Raw genomic sequence first — 15,977 nt, forward strand, 5'->3', positions numbered from 1 at the left:
TGAGCCAGTAAAAAAAAATCATGTGTGCCACAGAAGGTTCAATATTATCTGTCGAATGGCAGTATGAGGATATGGCAAATTTTTGAAAGCAACCCTTAGAGATTTTGGTGTTTGTTAACTTGGACTGTAAAGGCAACTGATTCCGGTAACACTTTATTTTGATGGTCCCTTTTGAACATTTTGTTGACTATAAGAAACTTTGCAACTACATGTCAACTAACTCTCATTAGAGTATTAGTAGACTGTCTGCTTAATATCTGCCAACACTTTATTTTGATGATCATCCAACAAACATTCTACTGAAGTAACTTTGTAAGTACATGTCAACATGTTCTAACCCTGACCCTACCAGTCTACCAACACTCTACTAACACTCGAATGAGAGCTAGTAAACATGTAGGTGCAACGTTACGTATAGTCAACAGAATGTGTTAAAGGGACCATCAAAATAAAGTGAAACCCTGATGCCACCTACAACTAACAATGTCTTGAACAATGAGCAGAAACACTAACACAGTTAAGTTAATTAAAAATGTATGTGTGTGTGTATATATAGGAGTAAAATAAATAAATAAAAACTCTCAGATCATTTTCATCACACCATTATATTTACTTCTTTATTATAGATGCCCCCATTTGCAGACTTCTTTTGCAGTTGCAGAGAAATGTATGTACCAAAGAGTAAAAAGATTATTAACTAGAGGATGTTATCATGATTTCCAAGGAAGTACATGTGTGAAAATTATATGAAAGTCATTTCCACCAAGTGGCCCACTACACTCACCTAAAGGATTATTAGGAACACCATACTAATACTGTGTTTGACCCCCTTTCGCCTTCAGAACTGCCTTAATTCTACGTGGCATTGATTCAACAAGGTGCTGAAAGCATTCTTTAGAAATGTTGGCCCATATTGATAGGATAGCATCTTGCAGTTGATGGAGATTTGTGGGATGCACATCCAGGGCACGAAGCTCCCGTTCCACCACATCCCAAAGATGCTCTATTGGGTTGAGATCTGGTGACTGTGGGGGCCATTTTAGTACAGTGAACTCATTGTCATGTTCAAGAAACCAATTTGAAATGATTCGAGCTTTGTCACATGGTGCATTATCCTGCTGGAAGTAGCCATCAGAGGATGGGTACATGGTGGTCATAAAGGGATGGACATGGTCAGAAACAATGCTCAGGTAGGCCGTGGCATTTAAACGATGCCCGATTGGCACTAAGGGGCCTAAAGTGTGCCAAGAAAACATCCCCCACACCATTACACCACCACCACCACCAGCCTGCACAGTGGTAACAAGGCATGATGGATCCATGTTCTCATTCTGTTTATGCCAAATTCTGACTGGACCATCTGAATGTCTCAACAGAAATCGAGACTCATCAGACCAGGCAACATTTTTCCAGTCTTCAACTGTCCAATTTTGGTGAGCTCGTGCAAATTGTAGCCTCTTTTTCCTATTTGTAGTGGAGATGAGTGGTACCCGGTGGGGTCTTCTGCTGTTGTAGCCCATCCGCCTCAAGGTTGTGCGTGTTGTGGCTTCACAAATGCTTTGCTGCATACCTCGGTTGTAATGAGTGGTTATTTCAGTCAAAGTTGCTCTTCTATCAGCTTGAATCAGTCGGCCCATTCTCCTCTGACCTCTAGCATCAACAAGGCATTTTCGCCCACAGGACTGCCGCATACTGGATGTTTTTCCCCTTTTCACACCATTCTTTGTAAACCCTAGAAATGGTTGTGCGTGAAAATCCCAGTAACTGAGCAGATTGTGAAATACTCAGACCGGCCCGTCTGGCACCAACAACCATGCCACGCTCAAAATTGCTTAAGGCGAGACACGGCAGGCAAAAACATCGTTTTTTTTTTACTGGTCAATTTTGAGATTTGGGGATATCTGTCTTCAATAACATGTCTTCTTTCAGACTTGTGTTGAAAAAAAGTCCGAAATACACATTTAGGTCTTTATTTTATTACACTTTGTCTGTTTGCGTCTGTAGATTTCTCATAAATTCAACAAAAGTTCCCGTTCTTAATCAACGTGCTGCTCCGCGATTTCTGCCGTCAGCCTGTCATCAGAAGCACCGTTAGGAAGCTCTCTCTCTTGTGTACAATCCTGTCGGATCCAAATATGGTCATTTCCTTTCTATCAGCAACCAATCGTGAAAGTAAAAGGGCTGAATGCGCAATCTCATTGGCTGATGAAAAATATTTAAAGCCCGTTTTCTCAAAATGACTTTTCTCTCATACTCCAAGGACGAAATCTCCACTTCAGTAGCACCTATATACACCAAACTTTCCAGACTTGTACCTAGTTATATTATGAAGACATTTACAGAGGGATTTGTAAATATATTATTCCTAGCCTGATTTATATAACATTTTATTCCAAAAAATATGGCGAAAATCATTTTTTTAAGGCTATTGACAGTATTTTCTGATTTACAGGATAACAAAAGTAGATATCCATAAATCCCTCTGTAATTTTTTTCCCATCTAATATGTGAACACAATGAAAAAATAATTTTTAACCTGGCTTTATCCAATACTCAGATATCGTTTTTTAAAATATATGCAAATTAGTGCATATTTGATTAGATATTGCCTGATTTGCATATTTAAACATTCAATTACAGAAAACTTGTAATACATTTTTTTCTCATCTTAATGTAGGTAATCAATTGGGAAAGTTTCATGGTGATATCTGCTAGTTAAAAAATTTACCCTATTCACCTGTAGTGTCTCGCCTTAAATCACCTTTCTTTCAGGAGTTCAGGAGATTGTCTTGACCAGGACCACACCCCTAAATGCATTGAAGCAACTGCCATGTGATTGGCTGATTAGATAATTGCATTAATGAGAAATTGAACAGGTGTTCCTAATAATCCTTTAGGTGAGTGTATATATACCAGTTCCAGCCCAACTTGATATACCAGATATAGCCCTACTTGAGGTATCTATGATGAACAAGCTAGTCAAATGGCACCAGCTCATCAAGCAAAATATTTTGCATACAAAAACAGATTCATTATCTATTGTCAATAGTGTAGAGATGTATGAAGCAAAGTTCACATAGAAGTCAAAACAGCAGCTTTATGTTGGTCAGTGAGGCGAATTCTCATGAAGACAAGCAAAATCTTTTTCGCCCTCACACGAAACTCCCAGTCGTGCGGATTTACTGCTGGAATGACTGGTTATGTGTCACTGACATTATTTCTGTAGTTTGTAAGCAATTACTACTACTGTAACAGAGGAATCTAAATTATTTTCTGTGGTAACTGACAGGATCTGCGATAGTCTTTTCTTCCCTATTGTGACGTATATCCGAGTGAAACGGCTTCTCCAACAAGAAAAAATATAGGGCAGGAATTGAAACATCATCAGAGAAGACAAGAGATGACATTGCAAGTGGGAAGGGAAGTTGTTTTGATTTAAGATTACAAGGGCACATGAATAAAAAAATAAATAAATATATATATATATATATATAGTGGGGAGAACAAGTATTTGATACACTGCCGATTTTGCAGGTTTTCCTACTTACAAAGCACGTAGAAGTCTGTAATTTTTATCATAGGTACTTTTCAACTGTGAGTGACGGAATCTAAAACAAAAATCCAGAAAGTCACATTGTATGATTTTTAAGTAATTAATTAGCATTTTATTGTATGACATAAGTATTTGATACATCAGAAAAGCAGAACTTAATATTTGGTACAGAAACCTTTGTTTGCAATTACAGAGATTATACGTTTCCTGTAGTTCTTGACCAGGTTTGCACACACTGCATTTTGATTTTGATTTTGGCCCACTCCTCCATACAGACCATCTCCAGATCCTTCAGGTTTCGGGGCTGTTGCTGGGCAATATGGACTTTCAGCTCCCTCCAAAGATTTTCTATTGGGTTTAGGTCTGGAGACTGGCTAGGCCACTCCAGGACCTTGAGATGCTTCTTACGGAGCCACTCCTTAGTTGCCCTGGCTGTGTGTTTCGGGTCGTTGTCATGCTGGAAGACCCAGCCACAACCCATCTTCAATGCTCTTACTGAGGGAAGGAGGTTGTTGGCCAAGATCTCGCGATACATGGCCCCATCCAACCTCCCCTTAATACGGTGCAGTCGTCCTGTCCCCTTTTGCAGAAAAGCATCCTCAAAGAATGATGTTTCCACCTCCATGCTTCACGGTTGGGATGGTGTTCTTGGGGTTGTACTCATCCTTCTTCTTCCTCCAAACACGGCGAGTGGAGTTTAGACCAAAAAGCTCTATTTTTGTCTCATCAGACCACATGACCTTCTCCCATTCCTCCTCTGGATCATCCAAATGGTCATTGGCAAACTTCAGATGAGCCTGGACATGCGCTGGCTTGAGCAGGGGAACCTTGCGAGCGCTGCAGGATTTTAATCCATGACGGCGTAGTGTGTTACTAATGGTTTTCTTTGAGACTGTGGTCCCAGCTCTCTTCAGGTCATTGACCAGGTCCTGCCGTGTAGTTCTGGGCTGATCCCTCACCTTCCTCATGATCATTGATGCCCCACGAGGTGAGATCTTGCATGGTGCCCCAGACCGAGGGAGATTGACCGTCATCTTGAACTTCTTCCATTTTCTAATAATTGCGCCAACAGTTGTTGCCTTCTCACCAAACTGCTTGCCTATTGTCCTGTAGCCCATCCAAGCCTTGTGCAGGTCTACAATTTTATCCCTGATGTCCTTACACAGCTCTCTGGTCTTGGCCATTGTGGAGAGGTTGGAGTCTGTTTGATTGAGTGTGTGGACAGGTGTCTTTTATACAGGTAACGAGTTCAAACAGGTGCAGCTAATACAGGTAATGAGTGGAGAACAGGAGGGCTTCTTAAAGAAAAACTAACAGGTCTGTGAGAGCCGGAATTCTTACTGGTTGGTAGGTGATCAAATACTTATGTCATGCAATAAAATGCAAATTAATTATTTAAAAATCATACAATGTGATTTTCTGGATTTTTGTTTTAGATTCCGTCTCTCACAGTTGAAGTGTACCTATGATACAAATTACAGACCTCTACATGCTTTGTAAGTAGGAAAACCTGCAAAATCGGCAGTGTATCAAATACTTGTTCTCCCCACTGTATATGTCCACGGATAAGTCTAAGCCTCCTTGAAAGCCAAATTTATAGTAAATACTGCAATATTCCATTAAAAATTATTAATTGTCCATACATTTGGATTTCATGGTGAGTTTAAATGCATATTCCACCCAAAAATGAACATTCTGTCATCAGTTTCTCACCCTCATTTTGTTCCAAAATGGTAAAACTTTCTTTTCTCTGCAAACCACAAAATGATAAATTTCCACACTCCTCTTTTCCATACAATGAAAAATGTTGACCAGGGAAAGTAAAAAAAAGAAAAGAAAAAGCCCCCAGCATGCAACTTTATGTTGCTTTTTGCTATTATTGAAGCTTGAAAGCGCCTGGTCACCATTCACTTCCATTGAAAGGAAAAGATTAAAAATTCTGCTGAATGTTTTTGTGTTCCACAGCAAAAATAAAATCGCATGGGTTTGGAAGATGTAACAAAATAAAGTTGAGTACAAGATGATATTTCTATAAGAAAACTCCCTTTATTTTCTCTGTGGTGCTTAATCCCTTAACATCTACATCTGAAACCTCCTGTAAGTAACTGTATAAATTCTCAGCCTCCCTCCTGTGCGACAACTGTGTTAACCTCCCTTGTGCTTTTCTCACACTCTGCTCTAGCACACGCAGTTTCCCGTACAGCTTGCTTTCGTTTCCCCGTCCTCCCAGAGGAATAAAGCATATTAAAACTTGTCATCATTCCTGGTTAGTGCTTCTCATTCTAGATGATACTCAAGCGTGTATGCTTGAGCGTGTGTACTGCAGAACTCCTGGCAGCACGTTAGAAATGTGCAATACTCTTAAGTGATTGTATAAAAAAGTATTAGTGTGAAATTCACAATAACAGTTTCTCCTGTCCTTTCCCCTCCTGGAGAAATCGGAAACACCTCGGACTACACTGAAAGGTGTGACTCAAAATGTCAGGGGAATTTTACCTCAGAGCGACGTCTCTCCGAGCCTCAGATTGCGCGGCGGTGCTGCTCAGGAGAGCAGAAACAGTGTCGTATGCTACTAAGACTCAAGGAGAGTAGTCACAAGAACACTAGAGACCTGAGGCTAGTTCCTGGGCCACTGGGAAAACCTGCTTTTTGAACCTGAACTGTATCTGTGTCCATTTCTATTTCTAAATTCTAGAAGACAGCCAGACCGTGTGTGTCTTATTTGCAATTTTAATGCGAATCTGTCCCTTCCCATCTCCATGCGCAGCATTCCCCTGTCCAGCATATATGAGGCTATTTTTTCTTGCACAAAGGACAGAGTTACTGCGGCTAAGAGGATAGACTTCCTCCACTTACCCTGAAGTTTAAATATTAATGTCACTCCCGTGAATAATTGATGTCACAATTTATTAATCTCAACAGGAACACCAGACCTAAAGTAACCAAGAAAATAAAAAGAGATACTGAGGGAAGTTTTAACCATTTCACAGATAAAAAGGGTGTATACAAAGAGTCACTGTTAAGGCTGCAGTAACTAAAGTCCTACATTCACAAGAGGATTAAATGTAGTTTGGTGTTATTTAAGTGCTTTTTTTTTTTTCACAAAACAAAAAAAATAGTTCCAAACAATATATATATGTAGTCACATTAGCGAAACTTCAGAAAAATTTCACTGGCAAAGTAGGTCCATTATCCATTGTCAATGGTGCAAGGCACTGCAAGCAGCTTTTTATTGGTAAACGAGTAGAATTCGCATGTGAACATTTCCACAAACTTAAAATCGATGTGAAATCCACATGGGATTTTTATTGAATTTTTTAATAAATGGCCTTTCACGTGGATTCTGCATTTCAGTCACAAAATTTCACCATACAAAGTAACTCTTGTGTGGGGATCTTTCAGTGGCCCTTCTGCAGGTTACATCAACACGCCAGTAGATGGCAACAAGTCCCAAAAGTCCCAAACTACGGGCCCTATCATAGACCCGGCGCAGTGCAGCGCCAGGCAAGTGTTTTTTGCAAGTTTCAGCCCAACGCAGTTATCATTTTCACGTCCTGCACCACGTTCTTTAAATAGCAAATGAATTGGTGCCCATGGGCGTGCTGGTCTGAAAACGAGGTGTGTTCAGGCGTGTTGTTGGCTCGTTGCTATTTTGAGGCAACTGAAATATTTGTTTTGTTATTTAAAGAGCGCATTAGTAATGTGCACCTATAGGCGGGTCCACAACACGCGTACACTCTGCTTATTACACACACAGGGCAGCACACAAACATGCCAAATATTAAAAATAAAAGGATTACAATGTAAAAGATTAATATTGTGTACATAAAGATATGGTGGAATCAGGCTTGTCCCGTAGATGGTCTGCCTGCACGCTTTAACCTCACACACGAGCAGATCCGTTTGCGCTCTGGAGATGCGTTCAGTCTTTCCGCTTGCAAATTCCACCTTGAGCGCAACTGGCTTTTAAAGAGAATGGGAAATTACACTCTGATTGGTTTATTGCACGTTACGCCCTAAACATACCCATTACTCATTAAGAGAATAGGGACAACCCTTTTTTCTTGTCCATGAGGAAAAGAGCTTATAAATATACTGTTTTTTGTTTTGTTTTGTTTTTATATATATAAAAATGCAGAAAGTTTCTGTGATGGGTAGGTTTAGGGTTTGGGGATAGAAAATACAGTATGTCCCCATAAAACCCAGCGTGTGCACGTGTGTGTGTGTGTGTGTACAATATGTATACATTCAAGACAAGATGAACCATGGTGGTATTATAAATGCAAATGCAAATGCATGCTATTTCTATTTTTAATGTATCCTCTTTAATAATGCAACAAGTGTGATACTTGATTTTTGAAGTGCCATTCACATTAGCACGGTACACGAACATTACCCAGTCACATTAACATGAACATCATGAGAAAAGTCAAGCGCTGCTTTCTGTTGTCTTTGTGCCTTTCCATCAAACCCAAAGCTGTGTGGCTTCTCAATACTTTATACCAGCAGTAAACATTCCATTCACTAACACTTAAACCTATCCTATAACACTTTTTCATCACTGTCACTTCACCCTGAGATGAAACTAATATATGCCCATAAATAAGAGACAGGTCTGCTGTTCTAGTAAGATGGATAACTTGCTTGAGCTCACTCATGGACAACTTAATGTGGTACACTCTAAAAAATGCTGGGTTGTTTGTTTCAACCCATGTTTGGGTCAAATATGGATTAAATTTTTTTTGTTTTTTAAACCAATGGCCCACATTTGACCCAAACATGCATGGGTTGAAACAAGAGTGTAAATTAGAGTGTATTTGTGGGTTGTGAATTAGGGTGATGTGTCTTTAACATTGGAGAAATAATGATGATTTATTTAATTTAGATAATACAAGCCCATTAGAGAAACATTTGGCCCTTTCCTTTTATGATTGTTAATTTCTTTATCAGTTTCCATAAATGAAAAATAGTGTATGTTTCTCTGCCTTATTTAGTGATAGGTATGTAGATTTAAGTAGATTTCAATGAATGTTAAAGATAGATTTAAAAAGATTTTTTTGCAATATTTTGAATACTTTGAGTGACCAGATATGTGTAAATAGTTTGATTTGATTTCATGTTGATTTTAAAATCAGACATAAACCCTTGTGATCTTATCAGGCTGAATTCTCCTGCTATTTTCCCTTTGTGTTGAAAGGTCTTTCCTCGTTGCTGAATGGCTTCAATCTCTAGAGCCTGTTGGTCTGTGAATGATTGTCCAGTAGAAGGAAAGAATTGTTTCTTCTGTGAAGAGCCTTCTTGTTGGAAACACCTCAAGATTTTGACAACATCTAGTAAATGGTCCTTTAAGAAGACCTCACTTTAAAGATGAATGAGGAAAAGGCACTAGCAAGGTAGTTTCACTTCCATTATTGAAATGATATGTGAACTGAATCAAAGGTCAAAGCATTTGTCAAGTGTACTTGAACGCTGAGTTATAACAGTGAGTTTACAGGCACTTCAGTTCCTGTTTAGGTGCTGTTAACTGGTGGCTTCTCTGTCAAATTCATTTAAGAGCATAAACTTTGGGGAAATCAACCTTAAAAGGGGCAAGGTGGCATTTTTATTACATTACTCAACATAAGTTATATTAATGCTTTTCAAGTCAGCATTAAATCAAAATTGACTTGCTTCCCAGCTAACAAAAATATATTTTGCTAACGTTGCCATTAAGCTCCGAATGGCCTCTGAACATTCAAAACGTACAGTTTTAAAAAAAAAATGTAATTTTTTTTTATTATTATTATTCTTGGTTATGCAAACATTAAGGGAACCTTCCATTTTATCATTTTGCAAACATTATGGGAACATTACTTTTGAATGTTCTCTGAAGTAATAACAACATTTAAAAGACATTTTAGAAAAATGTTATGAACAATGTATAAATAATGGTTTTAACTTCACGAAAACCTTGCCAGAACGCTAGCAAAAGTTCTGAGAACGTTCCCTGTTAGCTAGGTTGGAACTGAAACTATTTAGCTATTACAGTAAAGTCACTAAATAAAGGTTTGTGTCACATCATGGGAAAACAAATAGAAGGTACATTTATGCTAAGAAATATATTATGCTAAGAAAGCCGTTATATCCAGGTACATTTTCTGATTAAATACTGGATAATTTTTTAATTAATAGCCAATCAGACTGTGCAGGATGGGTAATCTCATCACCAATGGCTGCTGCTACACAATCTTCATTTAATAAAACCTGATCAGAGCAACCTGATGGATCACACTTTAGTCTCAATAACAAAAAAGCACTAAGCACCTCCTGTCTATGTTCCTGGTCCTCACAGAAAAATGGCAATACTCAAATATCACTTCACATTAGATTTTTTCAAACAGAAACGTCATAAGAGACTAGGTTTGTTTATAAAACCTCAAGTGCTTATTGAAAGAAAATGATGCTCTGGTATGTACGTGTATAGATTAAAGTGACTACTTAGCGATAGCAGACGTAATGTGCTGAAAAAAAAAAAAAGAAGGATGTGTGCGTCACAAAAATAAAGAGACAGAGGAGTGTTTCCAAACACATTTTGTCTGTCTTTTTTGTGCTATGCATCTCAAACTTAGATACTATATAAATGTCCATACTTTTGATACATTTCTGATCAAATTGAAATATATTAATAAACATGAATTTATTGTCTAATCAAATTTCACCACTGTAGCCCATTTCTATTTGGCTAAACTGAGGATGGTTAAACTACCCTACATCACAATAGATGGTCATCTTTAAATAAGACAGCTTTCCAATGATAATTTATAGATTTTTTTAATGCAGTTGTTTAAATAAACAACCTGAGCTTCCAGACCAAAAGATAAAGCAGCAAAGTTCAAAACCCCAAGGTACTGCCTGACATGCTGTATTCCTTCCCTATTGACTTTACTGTCATAGAAAAACAGTTGATGTGTTCAGCTGGAAAGCAAAACCTTTTAAACTAAATATTAACGGCCACTCTGACACATAGATCAATGACTAACTGAATTAACTATTCAATCAGATAACAGTTTACTACAGCCATATGTGAAAGTGAAAACGGCAAAATGAATACATCACTTTTTTTTTTTTTTCAGCATAACCCATTCTCTTATGAGCTTCACTACAGAAATAGATTCTTGGACCCAAAGGACACTGGCTCCTCGGATGTGTCAAACGAAATCAGGGTCTTTCAGCGACCCCCTCGTGATGTCACATAGGAGACTGGCTGCAGGTGTATTGACCCTATTCTCAGTCTGGAGGAATGATGTCCGACATGGACACAGAGTTGTCAGTATTAATTTCTGCTGTACAGTGGACATGTCCAGAGAGTTGCCTTGACACTCGAGAGAAGGAAGTTGCCATTGCGGTTTAGTACTGACTGATGCTTATTTATCCGAGGAGTAATATTAAATGAGCAACAACGTGGACCATTTATGATTGGATGGGTAGCTGACATAACATGAGTGCAGTGACACTGACATCAGTGCCCTGCAGCATTTTTCTAATATTTGTATAAAAATGATAAATGCCATTGTATGGGAATAAACATTTACAGACTATACACTCTTAAAAATAAATGTTCCAATAGAGGGTTTTTGCAGTGATGCCATTAATAAGAACCTTTATTTTTTAAGAGAATATTTTTACTTTAACAAATTTATTTGTAAAGTGCTAAAAGCTAAATTGTGTAAAAAATGGTGGAAATTCTAAAAGAAATTACCAGTTACAGCATCTTAAACTATTGGCCTAATTTATTTTATGAATTTAGGACACTTTTATGCCTTTGAGATGACTGGGAAAAAGTGTCCCAATCAACCTGAATTCACCCCTATACAGTGGGGTCCAAAAGTCTGAGACCACATTGAAGTCTGAGGCTTCCAATGAATCACAAGAATATCAGGTTTTACACAAACTTGTGGAGTTCATGCAGCATGATTAATATATATTTAATAAAAATAAAATAAAACAGAAATTCACCAGTGATATTTTGTATACATCTAAGCTATATATATATATATATATATATATATATATATATATATATATATATATATATATATATAGTACCGGTCAAAAGTTTAATGTTTTTTAAATAAGTCTCTTATGCTCATCAATCCTGCATTTATTTGATAAAAAAATACAGAAAAAAATGTAATATTGTGAAATATTAATACAAATTAAAATAATGGTTTTATATTATTATGTTAAAATATAATTTATTTCTGTGATGCAAAGCTGAATTTTCATCAGCCATTACTCCAGTCTTCAGTGTTACATGATACTTCAGAAATCATATGCTGATTTGATACTCAGTTATCATCAATGTTGGAAACAGTTGTGCTGCTTAATATTTTTTGGGAACCTGTGATAGGCATCCAAAATGGAACTGACCCTATTACTGACTCCAAACCTTTGAACGGTAAGTTGTTACAAAAGTTTTCTATTTTAAATAAATGCTGTTATTTTTTTACATTTTCAAAGAATCTTGTATCACAGGTTATAAAAAAATATTATGCAGCACAACTGTTTCCAGCACTGATAATGAATTTGCATAATTATAATGGTTTCTGAAGGATGTGACACTGAAGACTGGAGTAATGGCTGCTGAAAATTCTGCTTTGCATCACAGAAATAAATTATGTAGGCTATAAAGTATATTAAAATAGAAAATCATTATTTTAAATTGAAATAAAATTTCACAGTAGGCCTACTCTTTTTCCTGTATTTTTGATCAAATAAATGCAGGCTTGATGGACCTAAGAGACTTCTTTCAAAAACATAAAAAATAGTAAGGTTTCCAAAATTTTCACCAGTACACACACACACACACACACACACACACAGTTACCCTGTTGATTAATAAAACATTTTGCATGAACACCTTGTTGTTATAAGACTGATGCTAAATAACCAAATGGGTTGAAGGTTCAACCTCCTAAACAGGTTGCTTCATACCATCACCACTGCGTTCAAAGCACTTGCTCCAAGAGGATTGTCCCTGTGAAAAAAAGTCACTTTGACTTTTAAGCGTCCCCTAAATGGCTTAAGAACCCAAAGTACACTCACCTGTCCACACTGATCACGCACAGCGTCATGATGGATGCAGTGCAGCACATCACATCCATAGCAATGAAGATATTACAGAAGACCTCTCCAAAAAGCCACTTTCCTCCAGTGAGGTCCGTCACGATCACGAACGGCATCACCACAATAGCCACGGAGAGATCCGCCACGGCCAGAGACACCAGCAGATAGTTGGACGGCTGTCTGAGCTTTTTAACGACGCACACCGCGATCACCACCAACATATTTCCAATCACCGTCACGGTGGTGATGATGGCCAGCATCATTCCGATAATAATCTTCTCCGCTGAGGTGAAATCGAGCAGTTGTTCCCCGCAGGAATTGTTCCACATGGCCATTGAGATGTTGTAGAATAAGTGTGAGGAACCATTGAGAACTTCCGACGCGACTTCAGGGTGAGTGAACGAGAAGAGATCTAGTGCGCCCGATGAGTTGAACATCATCCCTGCGCCTGATGATGAAGAGCTCGCCAAGAGTGCGCTCCGTCCGCCAAACGCATGCTGAAGCGAGCGCAGATCTGGGGTGTCTTCCAGCTCTCCAAAAGAAAAAGAAAAAACAAGACAAGTCGTAAGGAAAGGAAAACTTAAATTAACGGGGCGAGCGAGGACAATCGCTTGGTTTGGATGATAATAATGTGCGCGTGGAGGCTACAGTCCTTGACTTGATGGAATTGACAGTTCGGTTCTTCATGCGAGGAAGTGTGTGAGAATTGCGCACTCTAGTAGGTTAAACGAGTAACTTTCTCATCAAAGGGAAGCGGAAGGTCTCAGCTCCACCTACACGAAGATGTTTTTTTTTTTTTTTTTTTTTCTTGCTTCTATTTCGGTTGAAAGTAGCTAACACTGTTTTTAAATTTGCTCTCTAGTCATGATCTGCACCTCTCTCATTTCAGTTCTCCTGCGTTTCACTATCAGTTCTGTTGTTTTTCCTGTTTTGTAGCCTTGCTGCTCTAAAGGATAACATCTTATATTGCGTTATGCTGTTTTTTTGTTTGTTTTTTTTTTTTTTTTTTTTTTTGCACATTAGATTAAATATGTAGGCTACTGGAAAGGGGAGAATAAATAATGAAATGACTTATCTGACAGATAGGCCTATAACTAAAATACAGTAGCCTACACCTTCCTCTCTGACAGACCAAATGCTCTGTTTACAGCGACCATCATTTTCAATAAAAGATAAACTGGCGACTGCGAACCTTTGCAATGTGGGCGTGTCCACTAAATATAGCCTATTAATTTTATGCAAATATACAACATCAAATGCGAAGCGACTTCATACAGCAACAGCTGGAGAGTGCAGACAGTGGAGCTTGATTAAGATGGTAAACTAATAATAATTATATATGATTATGAATACGAATAACAATAGGCCTATGAATAATAATAATAACAGGACAACTATTTTAAACGAATTAGAAAACTTAACCAGAATGTATTTCTGTTTGTCAATGTTTGCTGTGGAGCTGGGTGGGGTTTTGGTGACTGAAGGGGTGAAGACTGACATGTTTGCCATTTTTAAAAAAAGCTTTGTATTTTTGCAATGTTGGTAGTAGCCTATTGTCACGTTTTGATGTGTTGAGTTCTGTTCTGTGATCTTGTTTTCCTCTGTCTTTGTGATTTTGGTTTAATCCTGTTATGCCGAGTTCAGACTGCATGATTTTAGCCCCGATTTTGGCTCGCCGACAGGTTTTGAGAAATCGCCGACAAATGCCCGAAATCACAGGCAAATCGGTGCTCGTTCACGCGAGTGACAATCACGCAGTGTGAATGAGCAAAGACGCGATCTGAGAGAATCACCTACGAGTCGCCGACGCCCGTGAGATATTTGGCATGCTAAATATCTGGACCTGTCGGCTATTCAAAATCCTGCTGTGTGAAAGTGTAACTTCTGACTGAAAACTACATCGGCGATGACCGACAGCCAATGAGAGAGCAAGATACAGAGCAGCGGGGAGTTCGGGGAGGAGTTATAGACCACAATATCAGTATTTTAATAAATATATTTAGCCTACAATTATATCAAATAGAAACAAAGCACAAACATTTGCTTGACCAGCAGCAACAGCAGCACATTGCAACATTATTTATTTACCCCAAACTCTCTTTGCAGAACACACATTGGTCCTTGCTCCCCTTGTCTTCCCAGCCATTTCCTCACGCATAATGTTTTTCTTTTTCTCCTTTTCGCTGCAAATCAGTGCACAGACAATTTGGATCGCAAGCTTCTTGCAGGCTATCATTTTTAATAACAATTTCAAACTCGCGCGAGAACTGCGGTCTTACGCACGCGGGATTTTGCGTTATTTCCTTATCACTTCTCGCGTGTGTTTGGTTGCGAAACGTAGTTTGCGGGCCAGACAGGAGTTGTCGGCGATTCTTCCTCCTGAAAGTCATGCAGTGTGAAACCTCCTGTCGCCGATGTATCGTGCAGTGTGAACACACCAGCAACTGAATGTTACCCTGGATAGTCATGCAGTGTGAAAAGAACAGTGACCCGACTACTTTGAAAATCATGCAGTCTGAACTCGGCATTAGTTTTTCCCTGTCTGTTTAATTAGAAATTCCCATCACCTGTGTCTTGTTAATTAGCCCCAGTACATTTAAACCCTGTGTTTTCCCTCAGTGTTTGTTGGTCGTCGTCCATGTATGGTTGTGTGTATTGAAGTCCTGGAGTTTTTCCTTTGTTCCTGTATGTTTCTGGAAGCTTAGTTTGTAAATAAATCAACTACATTGAAGTTCCTGTGCCCTTGTCTTCAGCATCCTGCAACAACCCTGACAGAATGACCAACCCTTTAAAACCAAAAATTAGCAAGGTGAGAAATAAAAAGAAGAAAAAGGTGAACCCCATGGAAACACCTATCCTCTTTTTATATGAGTGCTCACTTGAGGAATATGCAGGGCTTTACCTGGATCTTTATGATGATGTGACATGGGATGAAGAGGAACTTAAACAGAGTTTTTGGGGTGGATTGAAAGACCTTCTTCCCCAGATACTTCTGGTAAAAGATCTCTCTCTGACTTTCCTGGAGTTCGTGGATCACACGCTATGGGTGTGTGGATCCAACTTCGTGGTGGAAGATCTTCCACTCCAGCCAGTTCCGAGTCCAGTATGTCCTGAGCCCGTCGCCTGTCCGCCAGAGACCATCGCCTGCTCACCATCGCCAGAGCCCGTTGCCTGTCCGCCAGAGGCCATCGCCTGCCCGCCAGAGCCAGTCTTCGAGCAAGAGCCAGAGCCAGTCTTCGAGCAAGAGCCAGAGCCCGACGCCTACACAGCCTACCCAGAGCCATCATTCGCTGCAACGCCCCCTCGCTCTTGTAAACGG

At 38.9% G+C, this 15,977-nt stretch overlaps 1 protein-coding gene across 1 annotated transcript in view; it reads right to left on the reverse strand.

The window, feature by feature from the left end:
• htr7c (5-hydroxytryptamine (serotonin) receptor 7c) overlaps positions 1-14,025 on the reverse strand; it is a 44,149-nt gene extending 30,124 nt beyond the window's left edge. The window contains exon 1 of the mRNA XM_084413965.1: positions 12,638-14,025. Within this exon, the coding sequence (XP_084270091.1) occupies positions 12,638-13,098 (461 nt within the window). The 5' untranslated portion in view covers positions 13,099-14,025. The remainder of the gene's footprint in view (positions 1-12,637) is intronic.
• Between the last annotated feature and the right edge of the window lie 1,952 nt (positions 14,026-15,977).

The sequence above is a fragment of the Rutilus rutilus genome (assembly GCF_951802725.1).
Source record: "Rutilus rutilus genome assembly, chromosome: 7".
In the NCBI taxonomy this organism is placed as follows: Eukaryota; Metazoa; Chordata; class Actinopteri; order Cypriniformes; family Leuciscidae; genus Rutilus; species Rutilus rutilus.